Source organism: Psittacula echo, assembly GCF_963264785.1.
Source record: "Psittacula echo genome assembly, chromosome: 4".
NCBI lineage: Eukaryota > Metazoa > Chordata > Aves > Psittaciformes > Psittacidae > Psittacula > Psittacula echo.
In genome coordinates, this window is record NC_137738.1 from 108920915 (window position 1) to 108941824 (window position 20910).

The following is a 20910-nucleotide window of genomic DNA, read 5'->3' on the forward strand; positions in this document are numbered from 1 at the left end:
ACCTCACGTTTTCACCTGCACCTCTGCACCTGAGCTGGAGGCAGAGGAAACCAGTAGCAGGATTGACTGCGGAGCTGAAGCAGCAGCAATGTTCATGGAGCAGCTTTGTGCAGTTCCCCTTGCAGGTAAGTTGCAGTTGTTTCAGCAGTGGCAGCAGCGGATGCTCATTTTAGAGCTCAAACTGGGTTTTTTTCTGGCTGGGGTCCCTCTGTGCTGACCAGAGGCAAGGCAGATGCCTTCAGCCTTGAAGTGAAATGGATGTTGTCTTTTGGGTTTGATGATAAAACAAAGCTTTTTGTTGGATACAGCACTAGTAAAAGATACTGGCAAGGCTCCTTGGGCTCTGCATTGTTTTAAATCATCCTCAAACTTCAAATCTAAATGCCTCTATACAGTTGCTTTTATCACCAGTATGTTTTGCAGGACAACTTGAAAGTGGTGTGTTGTAATGCGTTCTGTGAATGTGAAGAGACAGTCTGTGTATACCTCATTTGTACACCAAGGGTTGTACCTGAGCTCGGGTTTACTAATATAGTCTGTCCTTATGGTGTCTGGAAATAAACATTTATAACTTAGTTGTATTTCTGTGATCAGCTGCAAAGCTTCAGTTGACTGGAGTGGAACCACAGTCAGAGTGCCTACACCTGGCTTTGCAGGCGGGTACAAATAATTAAAAGGCATTTGGCTCCAGTGTATAGCTGCCTGGACTTTCATGGCTTCTGGCAATGAAAATTGCTGTCAAAATGGGATTTTCCTTGAATTTCTTACATGTCTTTGGTGTGCCCTTTCTAATCAGACTCCTTGTGAAAGAGAAGGATCTTGTTTAGCTTTTGTAATTGCTACTGTCTGTGTGAGCTATTGCAGTAGAAGGTCTCTCCTCTAGCAAAACCCAACCAAAGTTTGCTGCATTAAGATGGGGAAAGAAAAAAACAGGTGCTAAAGTGAACTTTAAGGGAAAAGGGGAAAATAAACTGCGTAAAATTATCGATAATCCTTCTCTGTTAGCCAGCAATCGGCTTGACTTGCATTTTTATGCAGCAGACATGTACCAGTGGGTCCCTTGGGGCTCCCAGGGAGTCAGAATTTTGTTTGACAAGATTAGTGTTCAGAGTGCAAAGTAACTATGTTTGGCAAAATGTCATTTCCTGAAAACAGATTAGAAGATTTTAGTAAGGTTAAAATAGGGTGTCACCCTAAATTCTTCTTAAATAGGGTAGCAAAAGAAAATAGGTAGAGTAATTAAATTTATGCATTGTGTTCACTGTCAATAGCCCATACTTGGGAAAACAGGAATAAGAAATAAAAAACTATAACTATATTCTATAGCTGAAAGTTTGGGCTCTGTCTTTTAGTACAAAGAAACACCTTGGGCATCTGGAGGCAGAGAAGTACCAGTTTGCAGAGGCATGACCTCGTTTTACTCTTTGAGCTCTGCTGTGGTGGTGGCTCTCAGCTTCCTTAACTGACACCCGGGGCCTGATCCCATGTGACCCTAACAGCTGCCAAAAATGATTTAAAAAAAGAGTTCTGTTTGGGTTATGTCATTTTGTTTCTTCCTGCTAAAGATTGGGTAGAAATATCAGCTTTTCTAAATACAGCCGATTCCTACTTCTGCTCGTGACTCATGAGGAAGCTGTTACCCAAGTATCACATTATGCGATTTACCAAGGAATCTGCAAACGTGAAGCAAAAAATAATCCTTTTTCCTTTATATAGGTTAGTGTATCTCTTCTTAGGCTAATATATCACAGTATCCAGATTTTGAGTTAGGTGTAGTTTCTCATAGTGGGCGGTACAGCCTCCGAGGTCGCGCTCTCTACCGGTCAGAAGTCACAGAATCATATGCGTTGGAAGGGACTTCAACGCTCATCCAGTTCCAACCCTGCCTGTGGCAGGGACACCTTCCACTAGACCAGGTTCCTCCAAGCCCCATCCAACATAGCCTTGAACACTGCCAGGGATGGGGCAGCCACAGCTTCTCTGTGCCGGGGCCTCAACACCCTCACAGGGAACAACTTCTTTCTTAGATCTCACCTAAATATCTCCTCTGTCAGTTTAAAACCATTCCACTTGTGCTCTCCATACAGGCCCTTGTCAAAAACCCATCTCCAGGTTTCTTTCTCAGGATTGAGCGCCCATTTAGGCACTGGAAGCTGCTCTAAGGTCTCCCCAGAGCCTTCTCCAGGTTGGAGTTGTGTTTCCATTGGATTTCACAGCAGTTTTTTTAAGTTGTTTGAGCACCAGTCATTCAGCTGCAGTCATAGGCACATAGTGTGCGCCCTGTATTTGGTGGACATTTTAGACATATAGAAAAATGGGTTATAGACTTAATCTTCAGTAGAAGATTTTTTGCATGAATTCCCATGCACGAGTTTTCCTCAGCCTCTAAAAACCCAAAGGCTTAATGAAGAAACGATAGGTTCATTTTCTGCAGGGCACCTTCAGTCTGTGCTTTACAAGTGAACTGTTGCGATGCTTTCCCAGCGCTTTAACAAATCCTCAGCTCACAGTCTTGGCCTGTCTAAGCTCTGCTCTCTGCCTGCACTTGCTCTCTGCAGAGCTCATTCCAGCTCCCGGTCCTCTTTCCTAAGGAGAAGAGCCAGGCAGAAGCTGTAGGCACTGTTAGGTTATCAGGAGTCAATAGCATATTGCTGAACTGGAAAAGTCTTAGGCATCACTCCTGTCCTGTGTCTCTAACTGGTGTGAGAAGGATGGCTGGTTTGGGGTGGTTATTCTTATCATCCGTGTAGGTGCTGTTTGGGATGGCAGCATTGGCCCTGGTGGGAGCTTGGCCACTTGCATGTGGTAGCAGGGAAGGGTGCATGGTCCTCAGCAGTGTCCCCACACCCTCAGGCATGTCCACTGTCACTGGAGGCATAATGGATGGCAGCTGGAAAGATTCAGCCAAAGAGTTGGAGAGCAAAGAGGAATCGAAAGCTGCTGCCTTGTGGCTGCAGCTGCATAGGGCCAATGGAGGAGCAGTAAAACTGCTTCTGTGTCTGTCCTGAGCTTTGTTGTCCTAATGCATTTTGATTGTGCTCAGCAGGTTTCTCTGGTGCTTTTCTGAGCCAGAGGCTTAGGAAAACCTGGGGCATGTGCATTTGTTGAGTTGCCGAGTATCAATGTTGTTCTATGTAATTCAGATCAGACCTTCCAGTGGCACTGCAATACAATTAGAAATAACTCTTGCTTCTGATCCTGTCAGCAGGCTCTGTGGTGAGGGATGTGGCAGGAACACATCCAAGGGTTTCTTTCTGCTTAGTAGGTTTCCAGCTGATAGCAGATGGAACACCAACAGTCTTTGAGAGACAGTCCAGCCTCAGAAGCCCCAGAGTGATGGAAATGTTCTTGTTCAAAGCAATGAAGTCTCTTCTCCATGACAGTCTGTCAGGATATGCAGGAGTTGGTTGTCCAGGCTTTCATGTGGAGCAGGGAAGGTTTTGTCATGTGGTACCTGACAGAACAAGCTCACATCTCACCTTCTGTCACCAGCAGTACATGGGTACATGAAGTAAAGCACGTGCAGCCCTGTCTGAGAGAGCAAGGGCTGCTTTGGGATTGAACTTTCTTATCTGGGACTTTTTTTCCCCGTTTAGTTGCTGCAGTTTCTCTGACTTGCCATGGAGATTTTTGCAGTTTGTTCTGTCATTCCATGTCAAACAAGTTCTTAGTGGCTTTGACTTTCAGCCTCACATAACGTATCATGTTTGATTTTCACTCACAAAACCATATGCTGGGTGCATTTTATCTCTACAAGAAAGATTGTCTGTGACCTCCCACTCCTCCTCTAGGCTCTATGTTGTAGGAGAAAAGGGGATGCAAACTTGAAAATACTGTGTTCAGCTTTGGTCCCTGCTATGTGAAAAAGATGTGGATAGGCTAGAGAGGGTCCAGAGTCATCTTGTTCCACGCTTAATGGCCATTCCATCTTTGCTAGACTTTTCTAGCTCACCTGGATATATTTAGAGCCAGTATAAAAAGAGTACATGGTCTTCAAGAAATAGGTGCGTGTATGTTTTGTTTCTGTTCTGTATTTCCTCTCTGGTAATTCCTGTTGTTCTGCTTGCTTTGACCACTGTTGACCTGAGGCTTTTGAACCAGGGCTTATTATAACACTAAGATAACATTCCTCCATGGTCATTTTCCCCTCTCCTACAAGTTGCCTGTCAGCCCATGGGTTTTCCCTTGAGTAACTTGGCGTCATCAGTAATTTTTGCCACTTCACTATTTACTTACTTTTTCCACACAACTTGTGAATATAATACTTGGATATCTTGACATCCACCTGATGGTACTTGCTGTCAGACATGTTTTTGCTCTACACAGGTAATACCTGGCTGCTGGACAGGTCCTGTGAGGAGCCACCAGGGCATACAGGATGCAGTAGTTTGGTCTGGCAGCATTTGGCTAGGCAGGTTGGCTGTGGCATCTTCCCTCTTTCACTATTGCAGAAACCATTAAAAAAGCAAACTTTGCAGAGGTGCGTGCTAAGGAGATGTGTCACTGTGCAATTCAGAAATGCTGGAGGGAAACCAGGCTACATGTTATTGATCGGAGGACCCCATTCCAGGAAGTGTTCAAGGCCAGGTTGGACAGGTCTTGGAGCAACCTGATCTAGTGGAAGATGTCCCTGCCTGTGGCAGAGGGATGGATGGAACTAGATGAGCTTTAAGGTCCCTTCCAACTCAAGCCATTCTACGATTCTATGGTCAGGTCAGCTTTTCAAGGAGATGAACCATCTCGAGTAGTAGAATTGCTTGAGCCTGTCAAAACCATGTTGATGGAACAATCTCATTGTCTTCTGCTTGGGGCAAAACCTGCTGCCCTTTTTGAGCTCTGTTTGTTACACAGACCCAGATGTATTTTAGGCAGCTGAAAGCATTTGTATTTCAGCGAGGTGTTACAGCAGGGAAATGTGCTGCCACATGCACATCAAACTTTGGTGGCAGCATCAGCTCCATGCAAATGGGGTATCTCTAGTGGGATTTGATCACGTCAGGGTGTTTGTCATTCATGTTTTGAATTTGGTTGAATGTCCTGTCCAAACATTATTTAAAGTAGGAACGCTATATATAGTCCATATATATGTATATATACATGTACACACACATTATTGAAATGTAGGGATGTGAGGAGTCTTTGTTGATGGGTATTGTATAGTGTTTGCCCCAAGTGACCAAAACCATTATGTGTTACCAATAGAGGAGAAATTTTTTTTTGTCTTACCAAAATCTAGTTTTTAAGAAATATGTAACATGTTCGAAAAGTCCTGGCTATGCAGCACTGCCCTGTGCTTACCACCGAGGAACTGGCATTTCTCCTGCCCTCCTGCACTTTGCTTTTCAAATAAGTATTGGCCACATAACTGCCTCTTTGCATTTTTAGCATCAATAGTAGCAAAGTTTGAACTTGCAGTGACTACTGCCATGTTCAACTGTGAAGAACTCATAGTGATGTGTAATACATTATTTATTTTAGTTGCTTCGTTTGCTTCTCCTCTAAGAGAAGAATGTTCCTATTCCGTGTTTCCGATGAGGGATGGGGTTACCTGTGAGTTATTGATGGCCTAATGAATGTCTCTCTAGTGATCTGTGGTTTTCACTTGGGCTTTTTGGCAATGTTCTTCTTTCCAGTCAGAGTTTTCATCACTGTGGAAAATCAAATAAATCGTTTAAAATGAAGTACTAATGGAGTATTGATATTAGTGCTTCAGACTGTCTCTGGCATTTTGGACCACAGCATGGTCACACTCCCTATGCCCTCAGCACTTTGCCACCTTCTAGTCCGATAGTCCACTTTTCCCTGCAAAACATGGCCCACAGTAATATCCTGACTTTTGTAAGTGTTAAAGCTTTTACTGGTGACCGCATAAGGCTGCATGAACTGATGTTTTTAAGACTTTGCAGTTTATTTCCATATATTACAGCCAGATGCATGAGATCTGGGGTATCCAATGTAAAAAGGATGTGGAGCTGACGGAGTGAGTCCAAAGGAGGCCAAGAAGATTCTCCGAGGGCTGGAGAATCTTTGCTCTGGAGACAGGCTGAGAGAGCTGGGCTTGTTCAGCCTGGAGAAGAGAAGGCTGAGAAAGGACACCTATGAGCTGCTTCCAGTGCCTAAAGGGGCCAACAAGAAAGCTGGAGAAGGGCTTTTGACAAGGGCCTGTATGGATAGGACAGAGGGGAATGGCTTTAAACTGACAGAGGGGAGACTGAGATAAGATCTTAGGAAGAAGCTGTTCCCTGTGAGGGTGGTGAGGCCCTGGCACAGGTTGCCCAGAGAAGCTGTGGCTGCCCCATCCCTGGCAATGTTCAAGGCCAGGTTGGATGGGGTTTTGAGCAATCTGGTCTAGTGGAAGGTGTCCCTGCCCCTGGAAGAGGGTTGGAACTGGATGAGCTTTAAAGTCCCTTCCAACTCAGACCATTCTGAGATACGAGTCTGTGATGTACCGTACTGGTTACCACATTGATTCAGAAACAGCTGATAGCTCTGAGTAAAAGGACCACAGTAAGTGTGAAGCAAACAGCCATGTGTGATGAGGATTCTTTCCCTGTGTTTATTCTGCCTCCTGGTAGTGCTGTGGCAGTTGAGGGGTGCAGGGAAACTTCCACATTCCTGCTGTGAGCAGCATGTCCTCCTCAATGGTGTTGGGAGGCAATGGAAGTGGGAGTGCCTATAGCAAAGGCTGCCCAGCAATCTTCTTTTACAGACCTTTTTCACTTGCCAAACTTCAATTTTGGAGCTTGGTTGTCTGTCTTTCTGGGTAAGGGGGAGTGTCTTTTAACATCAGCAGGATCTCTTCAGCTGCTGCTGAGAATAAAGTCTAGGGAAACAGATTTTTTTGTCCACTTTAAAGCCTTATTTTAGCGGTGTAAGACACTGCTGTGGCAGTGGCTAAGCCCAGGACTGGAAATTTGACTGCGTAGTTTCTTGATGAAAGGAAAAAAAGAAAACATCGAGTTTGTTTCCCTGACATCATGTCTGCACTTTGGAGCAGCTCTCGGTTCACAGCCATGGATAAGGGCACAGGTCAAAGAAGCAACAGGCATGGGGAGTGCAGTCCAGGGGTCATCAGAGAGGCAAGTTTCTAAGTGCTGTTTGTTTTTCACCAGAACTGTAAGTACCTCAGTTTGGCTCTTCCTTTGTTTTCAGTTACAAATCATGGAATCCATTGTCAATCTGCAGGACGAGGGGTTTTTGGCTGGCCCCTCCACAGCAGCCACTTGGTGCCTGTGCTGCAGCTGCTGATCGGCCCGATGCGCACTCCGGTTGCAGCTGAAAGGATTGAATGTTTCTCAGCTATTTTTAATGTGCTTTTGCAAATTAATGAAAATTAGTTTGGGGTGTGAGTTGGAAGTGCTGCTGACAATGAATTTCATATGTGGACCTTGCTGATCCTGACCAATAACTCCCATATGGACAGAATCGGGAAAAGTTAATCACAAGCAACTGTGTGGGGAAGAGCTGTAATCGTGCTATTCTGATATTTTTTTGACAGTGTTCACTAGAAACTGGTCCCTCAAGATCAGCGAATTTTCCTGCTCTCCAATAGCGAACCTTTAGTTGGACATGTCTCAGCCTCAATTTAGCATGGCTCACAGATCAGAGGCTGCAGTGCTGGATGCTGTATGCAGGTTTCCTGTCCCCGGGAGATGTGGGCATGTCACTAAAGTGACAGCAGGTAAAAGCAGAGGAGGGAATACAGGGAAACAGTTCAAGTTCATCTGTACTGACTGTGCTTTGACCCCTAATTTAGGACTCCAAGCTTATATTTTAGCTAAGCATCTTAGAGCTGGTATTAAATGCAACCACTGGCATCATATTATCTTTATTGGTTTCTCTGCATTAAAGTCATTTGGAGAACTCCTAAATTGTCTAAGTTGACTGTTTTCATGTCAGCTGTGTGGTTTCACCAGTGAAGAAAAATGCTACTTCATGGGGTGAAAATCAGGAAGTTCAGTGTAGTGACTAATTCATGGCTCTTCTCCAAAAATTGAATACTTGTGCGAGTGTCATCTCAGCAGTAAATGCATTGGCATCACTGCTGCTACAGTCCAGGCCTCACTGCTTATCACTGTCATGAAGCACACAATAACCAAATTATCCCCTTGCAGGCACTTGTGCTGTCCTGAGATTTGTGTTCATGCTTGTGTATTTGACAACAAACCCTCATTAAGAGGATTAGTTTGTGAGAGACCTCACAGGCACACAAAAGGTGGTAGCTGGGCATGCAATGTGCAGATTGTGGCAGGGTCCAGGTCATGCTGCTGCATGGCTGGGTTGGATGAGATACGAGTTTTTTAAATGTCTTATTTTCTTTTATTAAAATGTATATTGGCAGAGACAAGCTGCACTAATAACGATCAAAAGACCCAGGAGCTAATGAGTTAGCTGTAAGCAGCTTTCCAGACTTGAGGAGAGCAGTTGTGCTGCCGCAATACAGTCGCAACAGGGTGATAGGGGATGCAGGAGCTCAGAGGGGAGTTCAAAGAGACATGACGACATCTTCCACTTCTTGAACACCTACACTGGTTTCCTATATGGTTCATGTCTGGCCACCTCTAATCTGCTCTGTGTTCAAGTCAGCGACCTAGAAACATGTTTTGTTACCCTAAAACAATGCATCTGAAGGATACAGTCCCACTTACATTGGCCTCTGAAGTGTCCACTGTGCAGAGATGCTGAGGGTCAATTGAGCTGCTTCAAAGACTCTTTCTGCCCAGGACTCCAGTCTGCACCCTCTCTTTACTGGACTTAGGTGTCCACAGAGACACTGCAGTAAGCCAGCATGCCTTGGTAGCCCTGCAAAAACAGTGATAAAAAGACAGGTAGCCCTGTGCCTGATAGGCAATTTGAATCAGCTCATGGAGGGACCTGATGCATGTGGAGACAGTCAAAGAGAAGGGATGGGGTCTGCTCTCAGTTTGTGTGTGTAAGACCTCCCTTTGATGACAGCAAGCCAGTCAATCAGTTCATTTACTTGTATAGCTTAACAACCTTCCTGTGCCCCAGATGTATTGTTGAGGCTCAGGTACTCACACATCTTCAGTATGCTGTGGTATTAGTAGATAGTCACGAGTAATACTCAAAAAAAAAAAAAAAGATACTTTACTGAAGGATTCCGTAAAGCATAAGAAGAATCTTCCCTATAACTTGCAGGGGTTTTACACAAGTATATGCTGCCCAAAGGGGGTTGCTTTACAGGGAACAAAGCAGTATGCAACTTTGGTTGCAGGTGTATTACTTCCTCAGAGCAAATATTTCCATGCAGAATGAGTTGCATAGTGATTGGGTTCTTTTAAAAATAAATTGTTAATAAAAATACAAAATACAAGACTAAAAATACAATGCAACAAATACAATTGTTAATAAAAATACCCTGATACTGGTCACGCCAGCCAACAAAAGTTCCCTTGAGCTTTATGGGCATTTCGTGCTTGATGCCATGAGGTAAAGCTTTGGGTTCTGACAAGCTTTTCAGGGAAGCGACACTGCCTGAAAACACTCGACAGCAAGTGCCACCAGTGCCTTTTGTGTGTGTGCGCTGCGATTTCTGTTGTAGTTTTTTAAAAACAGTTGTTCCTAGGAACAGCAATGAATGCACACAGATGCACTGGTGCGGTTTCATGTGAGCAAATGGGTGCCTTGGTTTTCTCTTGGTGTTAATTTGGTGTTGCTGTTGCCGAGCCAAACTGTTGAGCTCTGTTACAAGGTGGATGTTTTAGAAAGACAGTTGCAGTATTTGTGCTGATTGTGCTTCTCAGTAGATCACAGAATCAACTAGGTTGGAAAAGACCTTTAAGATTATCAAGTTCAACCTTTATCCCAGGCCTGCTAAGTCCACCACTAAACTGTGCCCCAGCTTCTGCTTCCACGGGGCCTTATTGATGCTGTGCTTGAATTCACATCCTTCCTTTTGAGTACATATCGAAAGCAATCTTACTGAAGCCTGTATGTTGTGTGGACAGGATGCTGGGTTTCAAGTGACTGTGTCTGTAGAGCTTCATGCACTGGTGGAGTGGTGGTCATGACCTGCCTTCATTTCCTCTCACAGGCCATGACAGCCAGAGCAAACCCACTGAGTGGGTGTACTATTGCACAATTAATCTCTCTTCTTCACGTGTGATACAGAAATACTTTCATGCTCCTTTTCTGGTTGCAATGCCTGAAAAGTGAGGGAGAAGAGATGTGGTGCTGCTTCTGCCCCTATACATGTCCTTTCGTGACAGCAGGAGGTGCTGGCATGGCAAGAGTCGTATCTACTAAGGTATCTGTCATGTCAAAACTGGCTGCTTTAGGAGTTGAATGCTAGGGTTGGAAGCTTTTCTGGTGCAAGAATATAAAACATTGGCCTTTTTCAAAATAATTCTTGTACTAGTATGCTCAGAGGGAGATTTTCTTGTTTTCCCTTGCTTCAATGTAGACATTCTCCCTACTTCATATCATTATATAGAACCATCCACCTTACAAAATTTTTTCTCTTGTGGGGTATCACATCCTTCTCCCTCTCTCATTTCAAGGCATCATTGGCCATTAGTACCCAGCACGCACAGACGTCTCTGTGATATCTCTTTGCCTCACAGCAGGAATCACCTGGCTGCCTCTGGCCATCAGAGAGGTGGCTGTGAAGAAGACAGCTCTTCCACTATCCCAGGGTAGCTCTTCTTCATCAGTGCTGGTATTCACAGCCTGTGTTTCTATCTTTCACTCATCATGAAAAGGTACAGGTATTGTTTAGGCATTTGGGATGGGTTTTCTCTCCTGTAGGGACAGGCCTGAAGTACACATGTGCTGTCACCGGAAACATGAGCACCCGACTTTAGCTGTAAATGTTGACAGAATGGACTCTGAGATTCAATTCTTGGTTTTATACAAGGCCTTAACCTGAAAAATTTCATTTCTGCTTCTCAACATCCAAGAGGAGAGAAGTTTAGGTGAAGTGCAAAGTGCTTTGAGCTCTAAAGGTATTTTTTAGGGAAGAGGGAAGTGTATTGGGTGACACGGTTTAGTGTGAGGTGTCCCTGCCCATGGGAGGGCGGCTGGAACTAGATGATCATAAGGTCCTTTCCAGCCCAAACTATTCTATGCTTCTATGATTTTAGGGAAAGTAAACAGCAAATGCTGAGATCTTTGCAGTGATGTACTGACACCAGACAGTGGCAGCTGCCAAGGTTGGTTGTCAAATGATTTTCAGCGAGTGTTGGGTATTTATCATCAGTGGGAATGAATGATTGGGGATGAATGATCTCTTCTGTCAACTGTGTGGGCTGCCATAGTGTTTATCATGGATAACTTGGGTTTGCCACTCACCCGTGCAGCCTTGCTTTTTTCCTGAAGGCACACATCTGCTGTGATGTTTGGTTTTTAGCAAAAAACTCCAACCAACTTAACAACTCACTGATGTTGGCTAACTTGATGTCAGCTGAGGTCATTACCACTTACTGCTGTAAATTTTTTCATGAGTATATGTAAAATACTGTATTTCTCTTCTTCCTTCCAGTACAACAGCTGAAAAAATGTTTGGATCAGTAAAATAGCTCTAAATTCAAAACATACTGGTGATAATGATCTGACTTTTTAAATACCCAGGGAGCTGTGCCTTTGTGATTGCTGTGTGTCCTCCAGAAAACTTGAAAATGCTTGAGCTTAGGAAGTAATAGGGATGCAAATTACTGAGCCCTTTTTTTTTTGTTTACTGTTTCTTTTAGTTTCGTTTGTTTTATAATTACATCCTCAGCAGGCTGGGTTGGTTCCTTCTGCACGTATTCTGTCTGCAGCAAGATCTTCCAGTCTGTGGCTGGTGTTCTAGAGGTGCTGCACGCTGTGAATAACAACCATACCCACATGCTCTCCCCATGCCTGGGCTGATACCAGAACTAAATTTGTGTCATTTAGGTAGCCTGGGGTTTGTTAACTGGGAGATCTCCGCAGTCAGTAAGGCTTTATGACAGAGATGTTGTCTGAGAGGTTTATAATGCTGATGGATGTTTCTGTGCCCAGGCTGGAGAGTGCTGCAGCCAATCTGAAGGGCTGTGCTTGGTCCTGCGTCCCAAAGAGCTCCTCAGTGACCTGTCCTTCTGATGAAGAGCCATCATAGACACATGGAATATGTTTTGGTGGCAGTGTCTCGAGTACTTCGTATTGAGTCTTGGCTACTGTTGGTAACTTCAGTTGTCAGATCTTTCTCTAAGTGATCCAGCACTATCCTCTTCATGGTGTTAAAGTACTTAGGCAGAGGTCTTTGGTGCCAACTTCATTTCTTCACTAGAGCAGAGAGCTGTAGAGCTGTGTCTTTCCTGTTCTCAGTCACCTTCTTCCATAACATGTTTGTCAGTGTTTGTGATGTCCTTTCCTAGAGCAGAGGAGTTGCCCAGTGTATCCAAGAAAGCACATATTAGTAAATTTAAAAGAAAGCTTTAAACTGGGACAGGAGACAGCATGTGGAGACACATGAGTGATCAGACCCAGACTTGTTGAATATATCTGTTGTTGAGTACTTCAGAGCTGCCAGTGCAAGATACACTCTAGTCCCTCCATACAAAGCATGCAATTGATCTCTTGTATGTTTATAAACCCTTAATCTGATAAGAGGAATACGGGATCCCTGTCCAAGCAGTCCAAGTTCCAGCTTTACCCAGGGTGAGTGCAGGAGGGAGAGTCCTGGAAAGTTGCAATTGGACATTATTTCTTCCTTCATATTACCAGGAACAGTCATGTGGAGGCGAACTGTTTTAAATGGCTGTCTCACTTGTAAGTATGATGCTGTTCTGATGCGAATTCCAGGTTGAGTTCCTGCTCTCATTCTGGTAAATGGCTTACCTGTAGAAAAGAAGGGCACTGGATTAACCAGAGACATTTCTGTGCTTTTCGAAACATGTTTTAATGATTTTCACTAGAGGCTTTTCATGTAAGACATCTGGATCCCATTAGCTGTGTAAAATTGGGTTATTTTAAGCTTATGACTGCACATAGGTGGGGGGGAGTATTGTATTTTTAGTTCAACTTGACTGTACTTTCTTCCCAAATGAGTAAAGTGCAGCCTTTACTTTCTGACCGTGTAGATCTAGGGGCAGACAATCCCATGGAAATGCATGCAACCCCTTGAGCAGGAGCTCTGGATCTGCTATTTTATTTCCTATTGTCCTCTCCCAAGCTCAGATAAAATCAGAGACAAAATCACAGCAGAGCTCCTGCTTCTGAGCTCCAGCAGAGGTGTGCATCTAATCTGTGTGCCCACATGGCTTTGCACTGAGCTCTGCTGTCAGAGCGAGGAGGGCAAGTGCAAGGCTGACTGGTGGGACATGACCATGCAGCAGTTTGGTCCCTTTGAAGGCAAAGATTAAATGTCATGCCTGAAGAGCATACAGAAGAGCGCTGCTTCTGTGTCAAATAATAAATCAAATTTACCCTGGCATTGGATTTAAGATTTTGGACTCCTCATAGGTAAAAGGAATTATCAGGTTGTATTGGCCATTCGTAAGGTGTCAATGGTTTCTGCAGCCCATGCAACCAGAGCATTTGGTAATGCTCGTGAAGCAGTTACCCAGCAAAAAGGTTTTTATCCCTGCTAGAATTTTTGCCTAATGCTCTTGAGTATAAATTTAGCAGGACAGTTTTGTTACTCCAAAATAGTTTGATTCCACTTACCCAGAGATGAGAGTTCCTTCTATTGCATATTATATTTGAAACCATAATTAGCTCTGAGCTTTAAAAGAAGTTAGAGATCCAGTAAACCCCTACTGTTCCAGGAACCGCTGTGTGAGTGGTTTGAAAGGCCATGCCCTTTGCCTATATCACTGGCCCTGTTGCAGTCAAAATACAGGGTCTGTGTGGTGTTTTTACACTAGTGACATTTGGGTAGGTTGCTTTTGGTTGTCTTCAGACATAGCTCGAGCAGAAGACTTTTCTTGTCAGATTCATTTTGGTTTTGCAAACTGTTACACCTTTTTTTCCTTCTTACTTGAAAGTATTTTGATCCCCAGACTCTCTTAACAATTGTGGTTGTATTTTTCCTTTACTGCTAGTTCATTTTTACTGATTTTATTTTGTTTCATACTGTTAAACAGCACATTAGTCAAGATATCCATCTTGCCAGTATTTGGTAAAGTGAACTGCCATGGTTGACCTTAAGCTGAATAACCCTAAGAGTAATTTTCTTTTGGAGCCACTGAAATAAAACCCTTGTATAAATGTGAGGTCATTCCTTTAGCTTGCTTTTCTCAGCAGTGTCATAGAAGCATAGAATCACAGAATGGTTTGGGTTGGAAGGGACCTTAAAGCTCATCCAGTTCCAACCCCCTGCCACAGGGGGCAGGGACACCTTCCACTAGACCAGGTTTCTCCAAGCCCGGTCCAACCTGGCCTTGAACACTGCCAGGGATGGGGCAGCCACAGCTTCCCTGGGCAACCTGTGCCAGGGCCTCACCACCCTCACAGGGAAGAACTTCTTCCTAAGATCTCACCCAGTCCTTCCCTCCTATCCCTAGAGGCCCTTGCAAAGAAGTCTCTTTCCAGGGCCTGAGAAGCCCAGCAGTCATCTCTGCTACATGAGTGTAAGAAAATCTTAATCTTTATTTAGGAGTTCCTTGAGTGCCTGCCAAAAAAGTCCCAAGTTCTGTCATCGTCCTTGCTCTTTCACTGTAAGATCTCCCCGTACTTTCCTGTTCCCTCCTCTCTGGCTCAGTGCTGCTCCAGGTGTTTTCCTGCACTGGCTTAACCCCCTGTCCTGCAGCCAGCTGTGCTCCACATAGGGACAAGGAGGATAAGGCAATAAATCAAAAAGGAAATGGCTGGCTGAGTGAGCATAGATCTCTATAGTTCTGCTTAATAGCCATGTAATGTCCGGGGAACGTTACTCTTGTACAGTCACTTTTGCTGCCCCAAAGCAGGATCAGCCATGTCTGTGTATTTTCTCATTGTTTACTTGACGCTGTTTGTGAAAGACAAACATTAGCCAGAATATTATTAAGTATCTGAGGCAAGTGAGGAGATACATAGTGGAAGCCAGTGGGATTTCAAACAAGTATCCTATTTCATACCCTAAAAGGTAAATAACCCTGCAAGGTGAGACATCCAAGGAACCAGAAAAAGTAATCTGAGCGCATTCCCCTTTCTGTTATTTTCAGCCTCTTGCTGAAGCATGCTGGTACCTGACACCCTGAGAATTAGGAGTTACAGTGTTTTCTCGGTGGTAAAATAGTTTCAGCTTCTCAGTCCTCTTCTGGGAGGTGACAGCGGGGAGGGCATGGTGGGATCTGAGCTCCTTCATCCAACAGGGCCAAGCAGAAAGTCCTTACACTTACCTGAACTGGGACTCCACAAAGGGAAGACACGAGGCAGCATCTGGATAAAACTGTGCAGTCTGACTGTTTCTGTTAGAAGGGATCCCTGAGCTACATCCTGTGTTTGATAGTTGTATCAATTTACTGTGATTTTTCTAAAAGAGCCACTCATCTTTGATAAGTTGTTGTTAAATAATTCTTATTCCTTCTCTTTGCTGCTGTTAGCAGTTTCTTTATAAATGTATACAATTGATTGACCAATAGTTCAGGATTTGCAAATCTTAAGAGAACCAAATACCTTGTAAAATGGTTTGCCAGAGTGAAATTTCTAATTTAATTAATCTTTAACATAACTGAAGTTGTGTTATAATTCCATTTATTAAAGGAATGTTCTTGTATGAATTAAATTTCAAGGAAGAAGTCTAAAAGTATAAAGGAGTCTCTGTCCCTCAAACTACAGCTTTAATTGGCTGTGGATAGATCTTCCTCTGGTATTTATTCCTGCAGCTGGGACATGAGATTGTACTGGATCCATTCTGAGTTTGTCTAATGAGTCAGGGTTCGTGAGGGTTGGCTGACATATGTTCCATTCTAATCTCATCTGCTTTCATCTTAGAGAACTGTTAGCATTTCACCTGGCAAACTCCTCTCCCAGCCAAAACAATGGCAGGAAGCAATGAAACCTCGTGACGGACCAGCTGGCGCAGTGACTTTTGGGCCAAGTGTGCGGAGTTGGCTGGTTTGGAGCTCTTCTGGCTATGGATGCATATGTTTTATTGCCTCTCCAAGCCAGCACCCTCAAACATAAGAGGCTTTTTGTCACTGCTCGTTAAGCGCGTTCTGTCCTTACCAGTTAACATCAAGGGATGTTGCCATTCTGTCTCTCGTGTGCCTCTGTGGGATGAAGGGATTCTGTTTACTGTTCCTAGTTCACAAAAACTACTGAAATTTGTTTGCAGATACTGGTCCACCATCTTCCCTAATCTTAAGCTGATCAAGGAAATCCTTATTTACATAGAAACAGTGCAAAGCAACTCATGGAGTAGTTTAATATCAGAGTGCCTCACTGGAAGCACTGCTTTCCCAGTGTTCCTCTACATTTGGTAGTTATTTCTGCAGCTTCTCTCCAAAAGTGCTCTTAAGATTTAAGGGCATCAATCTCGTCTGCACACATTTTTCAAATTATAAGAAAGCCTGAAGACAGAACTAACATTACCCAAATTCTGTTTAAAGGAAACAAAACTCAGCTTGTCAAGCCTCATCCTTATGGGAGTCTTCTACATGTGCACATCTTCGTTGTACCTCCACTTGGCTGTGTGCAAAGTTCTTAGAAGGATGTGACCTCCCTGAGAGCTTTTGGGTCTGAGGATGCAGGGGTGTATTCTCACACGTTTATCTTCCCATCCATCCCCCCCTTGACTTCGGGGGCCCACAGATGAGCTCAAGCAGCTGGGACATGGTTGGCCTTCTCCAGTTCTCCAGTTTGTTCTTGAGGCTCTGTTGTGGTTGCAGCTGTCAGTCCAGCACAGCAGCCGTTGTGGCACCAAGGGCTTTTACCCAGTCAGAAAATGTGCAAAATATCATAATGCAGCTTTATTGTCTCATCTCCAGTTGAGCTGTCTTCTTAGATGTGGGCTTTAGCCTGTTCTGCCATTCCTGGTTTGAAAAATTAGTTTTCTTTGTCCAGAGGCAGCATAAAAATTAAAATGTGAATAGAGTATGAGGCTGGCAAAAATTAGCCTGTATTTGGCTTAATCTTTCTATTTCATATAGAACTTGTAGTTTCAGCAGTGATGGACTTCAGAGAGGATGTGGTTCATATTCCCGCTATTCAGATGTCTCAATGCCAGTAACAGTCAATCTGTTTCTGGGCCTGGGTTTTAAAATGTAAACCGAACTTACTTTTTCTTCATAGTTTAACACCAAGGGTTAGTTTTGCAAGGATGGGGCTGTGGTGTTTGTCCAGCCAAGGGTGGTGTTCCCAGTGGCTGCAGACTGGGAATGTGCCTGGTTAGTGGAGGAGGGAGGCTGATGGCTCCACTGAGCCCAGGCTTTCCATATACTTAACTGTTTTCTTTACTTCTCTGAATCCCATCAAATTTTGTTGATGTGTTATGCGAGACTGCCAGTGTGAACATGCAGTAAGAATTGTATGTACTTCATCTTTGCATCCTTACATGTAGCATCATCTTGCTGGCCATTTTCATTCACCAGAGCAAATGTCAGCTGTAATGGATCCGCTTCTGAGATGACAGTTTGTTTAGATTTACTACAGGTTCTATGATGATCTTGGGGGTTTTTTTCCCTCCAAAAATTTACTTACTCCTTTTTTATGTTTTACTTCGTATTTTTGGTCTTTTGTTCTCTGGGTTATGTTTCTCTGATTTTCCACACAGTTCTCTCTGACCTTAACTAAGCGTTTCCTATTTTACTGTTCGCTTACGATCTATCACTAAGCACTAAACTGCTTCCTACATAGTACGTGACCTTGCAGAATTTCTGCTGGTTTCTTCCCTGATTACCATTTAATTCTGTTCTTTGCCTTCTGTCCCATCCAGCAGTAGAGTTGTGCCAACTCTTTGTTTTTTCAACAATAGCCAAATAATTTTTAGAAGCCTTTTGTTGAAAATCTGTAAAAGTATGAGTGAACTCTTAGCAACAGACTTTCTTTTCTTCCCATTCTCTTGATTGATGCATTCAGAGAATCCCAATGAGTTTGAGATCTGCTTTTCCTCTTCAGCTGCTGATCAGACTCGGATCTTTTCCAGCATGATCTTACTCCTCTTGAACTGCGGGTTCAACCAAATTGAGTGACAATTGGAAGTTTACAGCCATTCCTTTACTTTCCAGGTCTTGGTGTAACATCAAGGTCGGCGGGTTTTATCTTTTTAAGTGGTAATTTTGCTTGCTGTGTGACTGTGTCATCTTTTGTTGTGTGCATGTATCAGCTGCATATGGTAGTCGTGTCAGTTACTTTTCAATTACCGGTTCCTTACCATATGTTTTTGTTGTTGTTTGTAGTGACATTTCCAAGTCTAGTATCACCTCATCCTGTTGTATACCCTGTCTAAAAACCGTGGCTCTTTCCACTTACTGTCATTACCACGTGTGAGAATTTTACTTTTTATGATTTTTTGTTAGTAATTCTATGCATTTTATTGAAATGTTCCTTTCTGAAGCTTATTGTCACTGCATTATTTTTGGGAGTTTGCCCTCTCTGTGGATCCAGAGTAGGATCCTGCTGTGGCTATTGTTAATGAAGAGCTGTGGTCCTTACCTCTTAACTCCTTTCTGTTGCAAGACACTAGCTTAGCCCTGTGTTTTATAGAGCTAATTGCTTCAGGAAGCACTAATTTAAATGTGAATCTGTTTACCAGCCTTTATGGTAGGGGTCCCCTCCCACCTCCCTGTGATCAAACCTTCTACTCTTCGTTTTTCTTCCTTGATCTTACAGTGGGCATTATCACCTACAAAAATTCACATGCAGATATGTAGAGAGACCATGAATTTATGAACTTATATTGGTTTTTTAACTGGCTGCCTCCATGGCTGGTCTCAGGTTTAACTTTAGTGCTCATTGCAGGAGCCACTGTATCCCACTGATGTTTTTGGCTCTGAGTCCATAGTGTGTGTTTTGTTACAGCCATTGTGCAATGGAAGGCAGTCCACATAACATCATTTTGCTTTTGGCTTTTTTTTTGTTGTACTATTTCAGTCTCAGCAGCTAAACACATTTGAGCAACCTGGTCTAGTGGAAGGTGTCCCTGCGGTGGCAGGGGGTTGGAACTGGGTGAGCTTTAAGGTCTCTTCCAACCTAAACCATTCTGTGATTCTATGACTAGCCCTACTGTGCTGATTTCTTGGCTTTTTCTATACATTGGGTGGGTTCACCTTGGTTGCTAGCCAGTACGGTATATATTTGCCAAGACCACAGAGGCAAACCTGTGATTATGGGAGACTGGGAGCAACTGGTTTCCCTGGCTGGCCATGTGTCTTGTCACCCCTCTGATGCCAGAGCAGAGTGTTTTGAGTATCTGGTGCCAAACAGGTACATTTGAGCTACATCACCAGCTGTTCTTTAATTCCCCTCCCTGTTTTTTTGGTTGTAATGAAACCATTTAAAAGTTTAAACCACCTGAAACTAGGAGCCTTGTCATAGGACTCCACATGGTGAGGAAAAGATTTCTTTGAGCGTATAGGGTCATACACTGAAAATATACGTTCATGTGCTGGGATATCCTGTGTATTCCCTTATTTCTTTTAAAAAATGAGAAAGTGATAGTCAAATTCCACTTCCTTTGCATGTTATTCATCTTCCCACTCTTGAACAGGATTCGGATTGAATCTGATCAGAAACTGTTGTCCATTAAGTGTCTGTGACCACAGGTCATTCCAGATGAAGACAGCGGTTGCCTCTACCTGTATTTCCTGCTAGATTTGAACTGGCTAAACCTGCATAAACCTGGTGCTTTCTCAAGCTGCAGTGTTGTTTGATAGCAGCTGTTTGCAAGATTAATAAAAAAGAAGTGGACAAGAGATGAAAAATGTGAAGTTGGTCGTAGAAATCGCTGTTGGCTTTCAGAGGCAAACAGCTGCTTTGGTGGTGGGGAGGAAACAAATGATTCTTCATGCAAAAAGTAACATTTGCTAAAGGTGCAATTTTTATGAGCCTCATGAGATGATCTGAAATGGTGAGGACTGGCTAATGTGCTGCAGGCAAATGTATAAGGGTCAAGTTATGTGTACACATATATTTATTTTTTCTTGTAGTGTCATCTAGACTGTCACAGACATCCTCTCCTCAGTCAGGCTGCCAGTCCCCTTCCATCCAGGCAGGCAAAGTCATCTCCTCATCCCAGAAGCACAGCAAAAAGGCACTCAAACAGGTAAGTAGCCTTTCCTGGAGCCTAGTTTGGGGATTGCTGCAGTAAATTTGCTTCTCTGGTTAATCATCTTTCTTGGTGAGACTCTGCTCTGCAGGGAAGTAACACAGGACTTCATGGCTGTCTCATGGTAAATAGAGGTTTGCTAAAACATTTCTCTCTCTTAGATGTGATTCAGAATACTGTGCTATTTAGTTCTTTCGCTTTTTCCCTAAATAAGCATTTGGACTTTTTTTAATTATTATTTTAGAGGATGGATATAAGATGTTATTTCTCTTCACCAAACCTTTTGATGAGTGTGCTTAGCTTTCTACAGTCTATTTTATTAAATTGAAGGGGTTTTGGGGAAAAAAATTAAAGGCACTGATTTCTTCCCCTGGCTAGCAGCGTATTTTCCCTTTCTAGGAGTTCTGTGGATGTTATAGGTATATAGAGGTAAGCAGGGGAAGGAAAGCGCACTGGCTTTGCATTGCACCTCTGCTGGATTTAATGAAAGAAAGAGGGGGACCAATTATTTTCCATGCTTGAAGAATGACTGTTGTATAGATAGTGTTAATTATGTGCATGCAGGATGGGATGGATGAGTGTCTGCACTTCAAATGATTTGTTTCTCCTAATGAAACATGCAAGATGAATTAGTCCCCAAAGTGTCTTATTTGCAGGTGTTTCCCCAACTGCATTGTTTAATTTTCGCTGATCCTTAGAAAGGAAATGCTTTATCAGGGTTAGATTTATTCCTTGGTAAA

At 43.4% G+C, this 20910-nt stretch overlaps 1 protein-coding gene across 2 annotated transcripts in view; it reads left to right on the forward strand.

Annotated features, from left to right (window-relative positions):
* ASXL2 (ASXL transcriptional regulator 2) overlaps positions 1-20910 on the forward strand; it is a 106389-nt gene that overhangs the window by 59804 nt on the left and 25675 nt on the right. For both annotated transcript variants that reach the window (XM_080615755.1, XM_080615754.1), the window contains exon 5: positions 20052-20167. In XM_080615755.1, coding sequence (XP_080471881.1) covers positions 20052-20167 — 116 coding nt within the window. The remainder of the gene's footprint in view (positions 1-20051; positions 20168-20910) is intronic.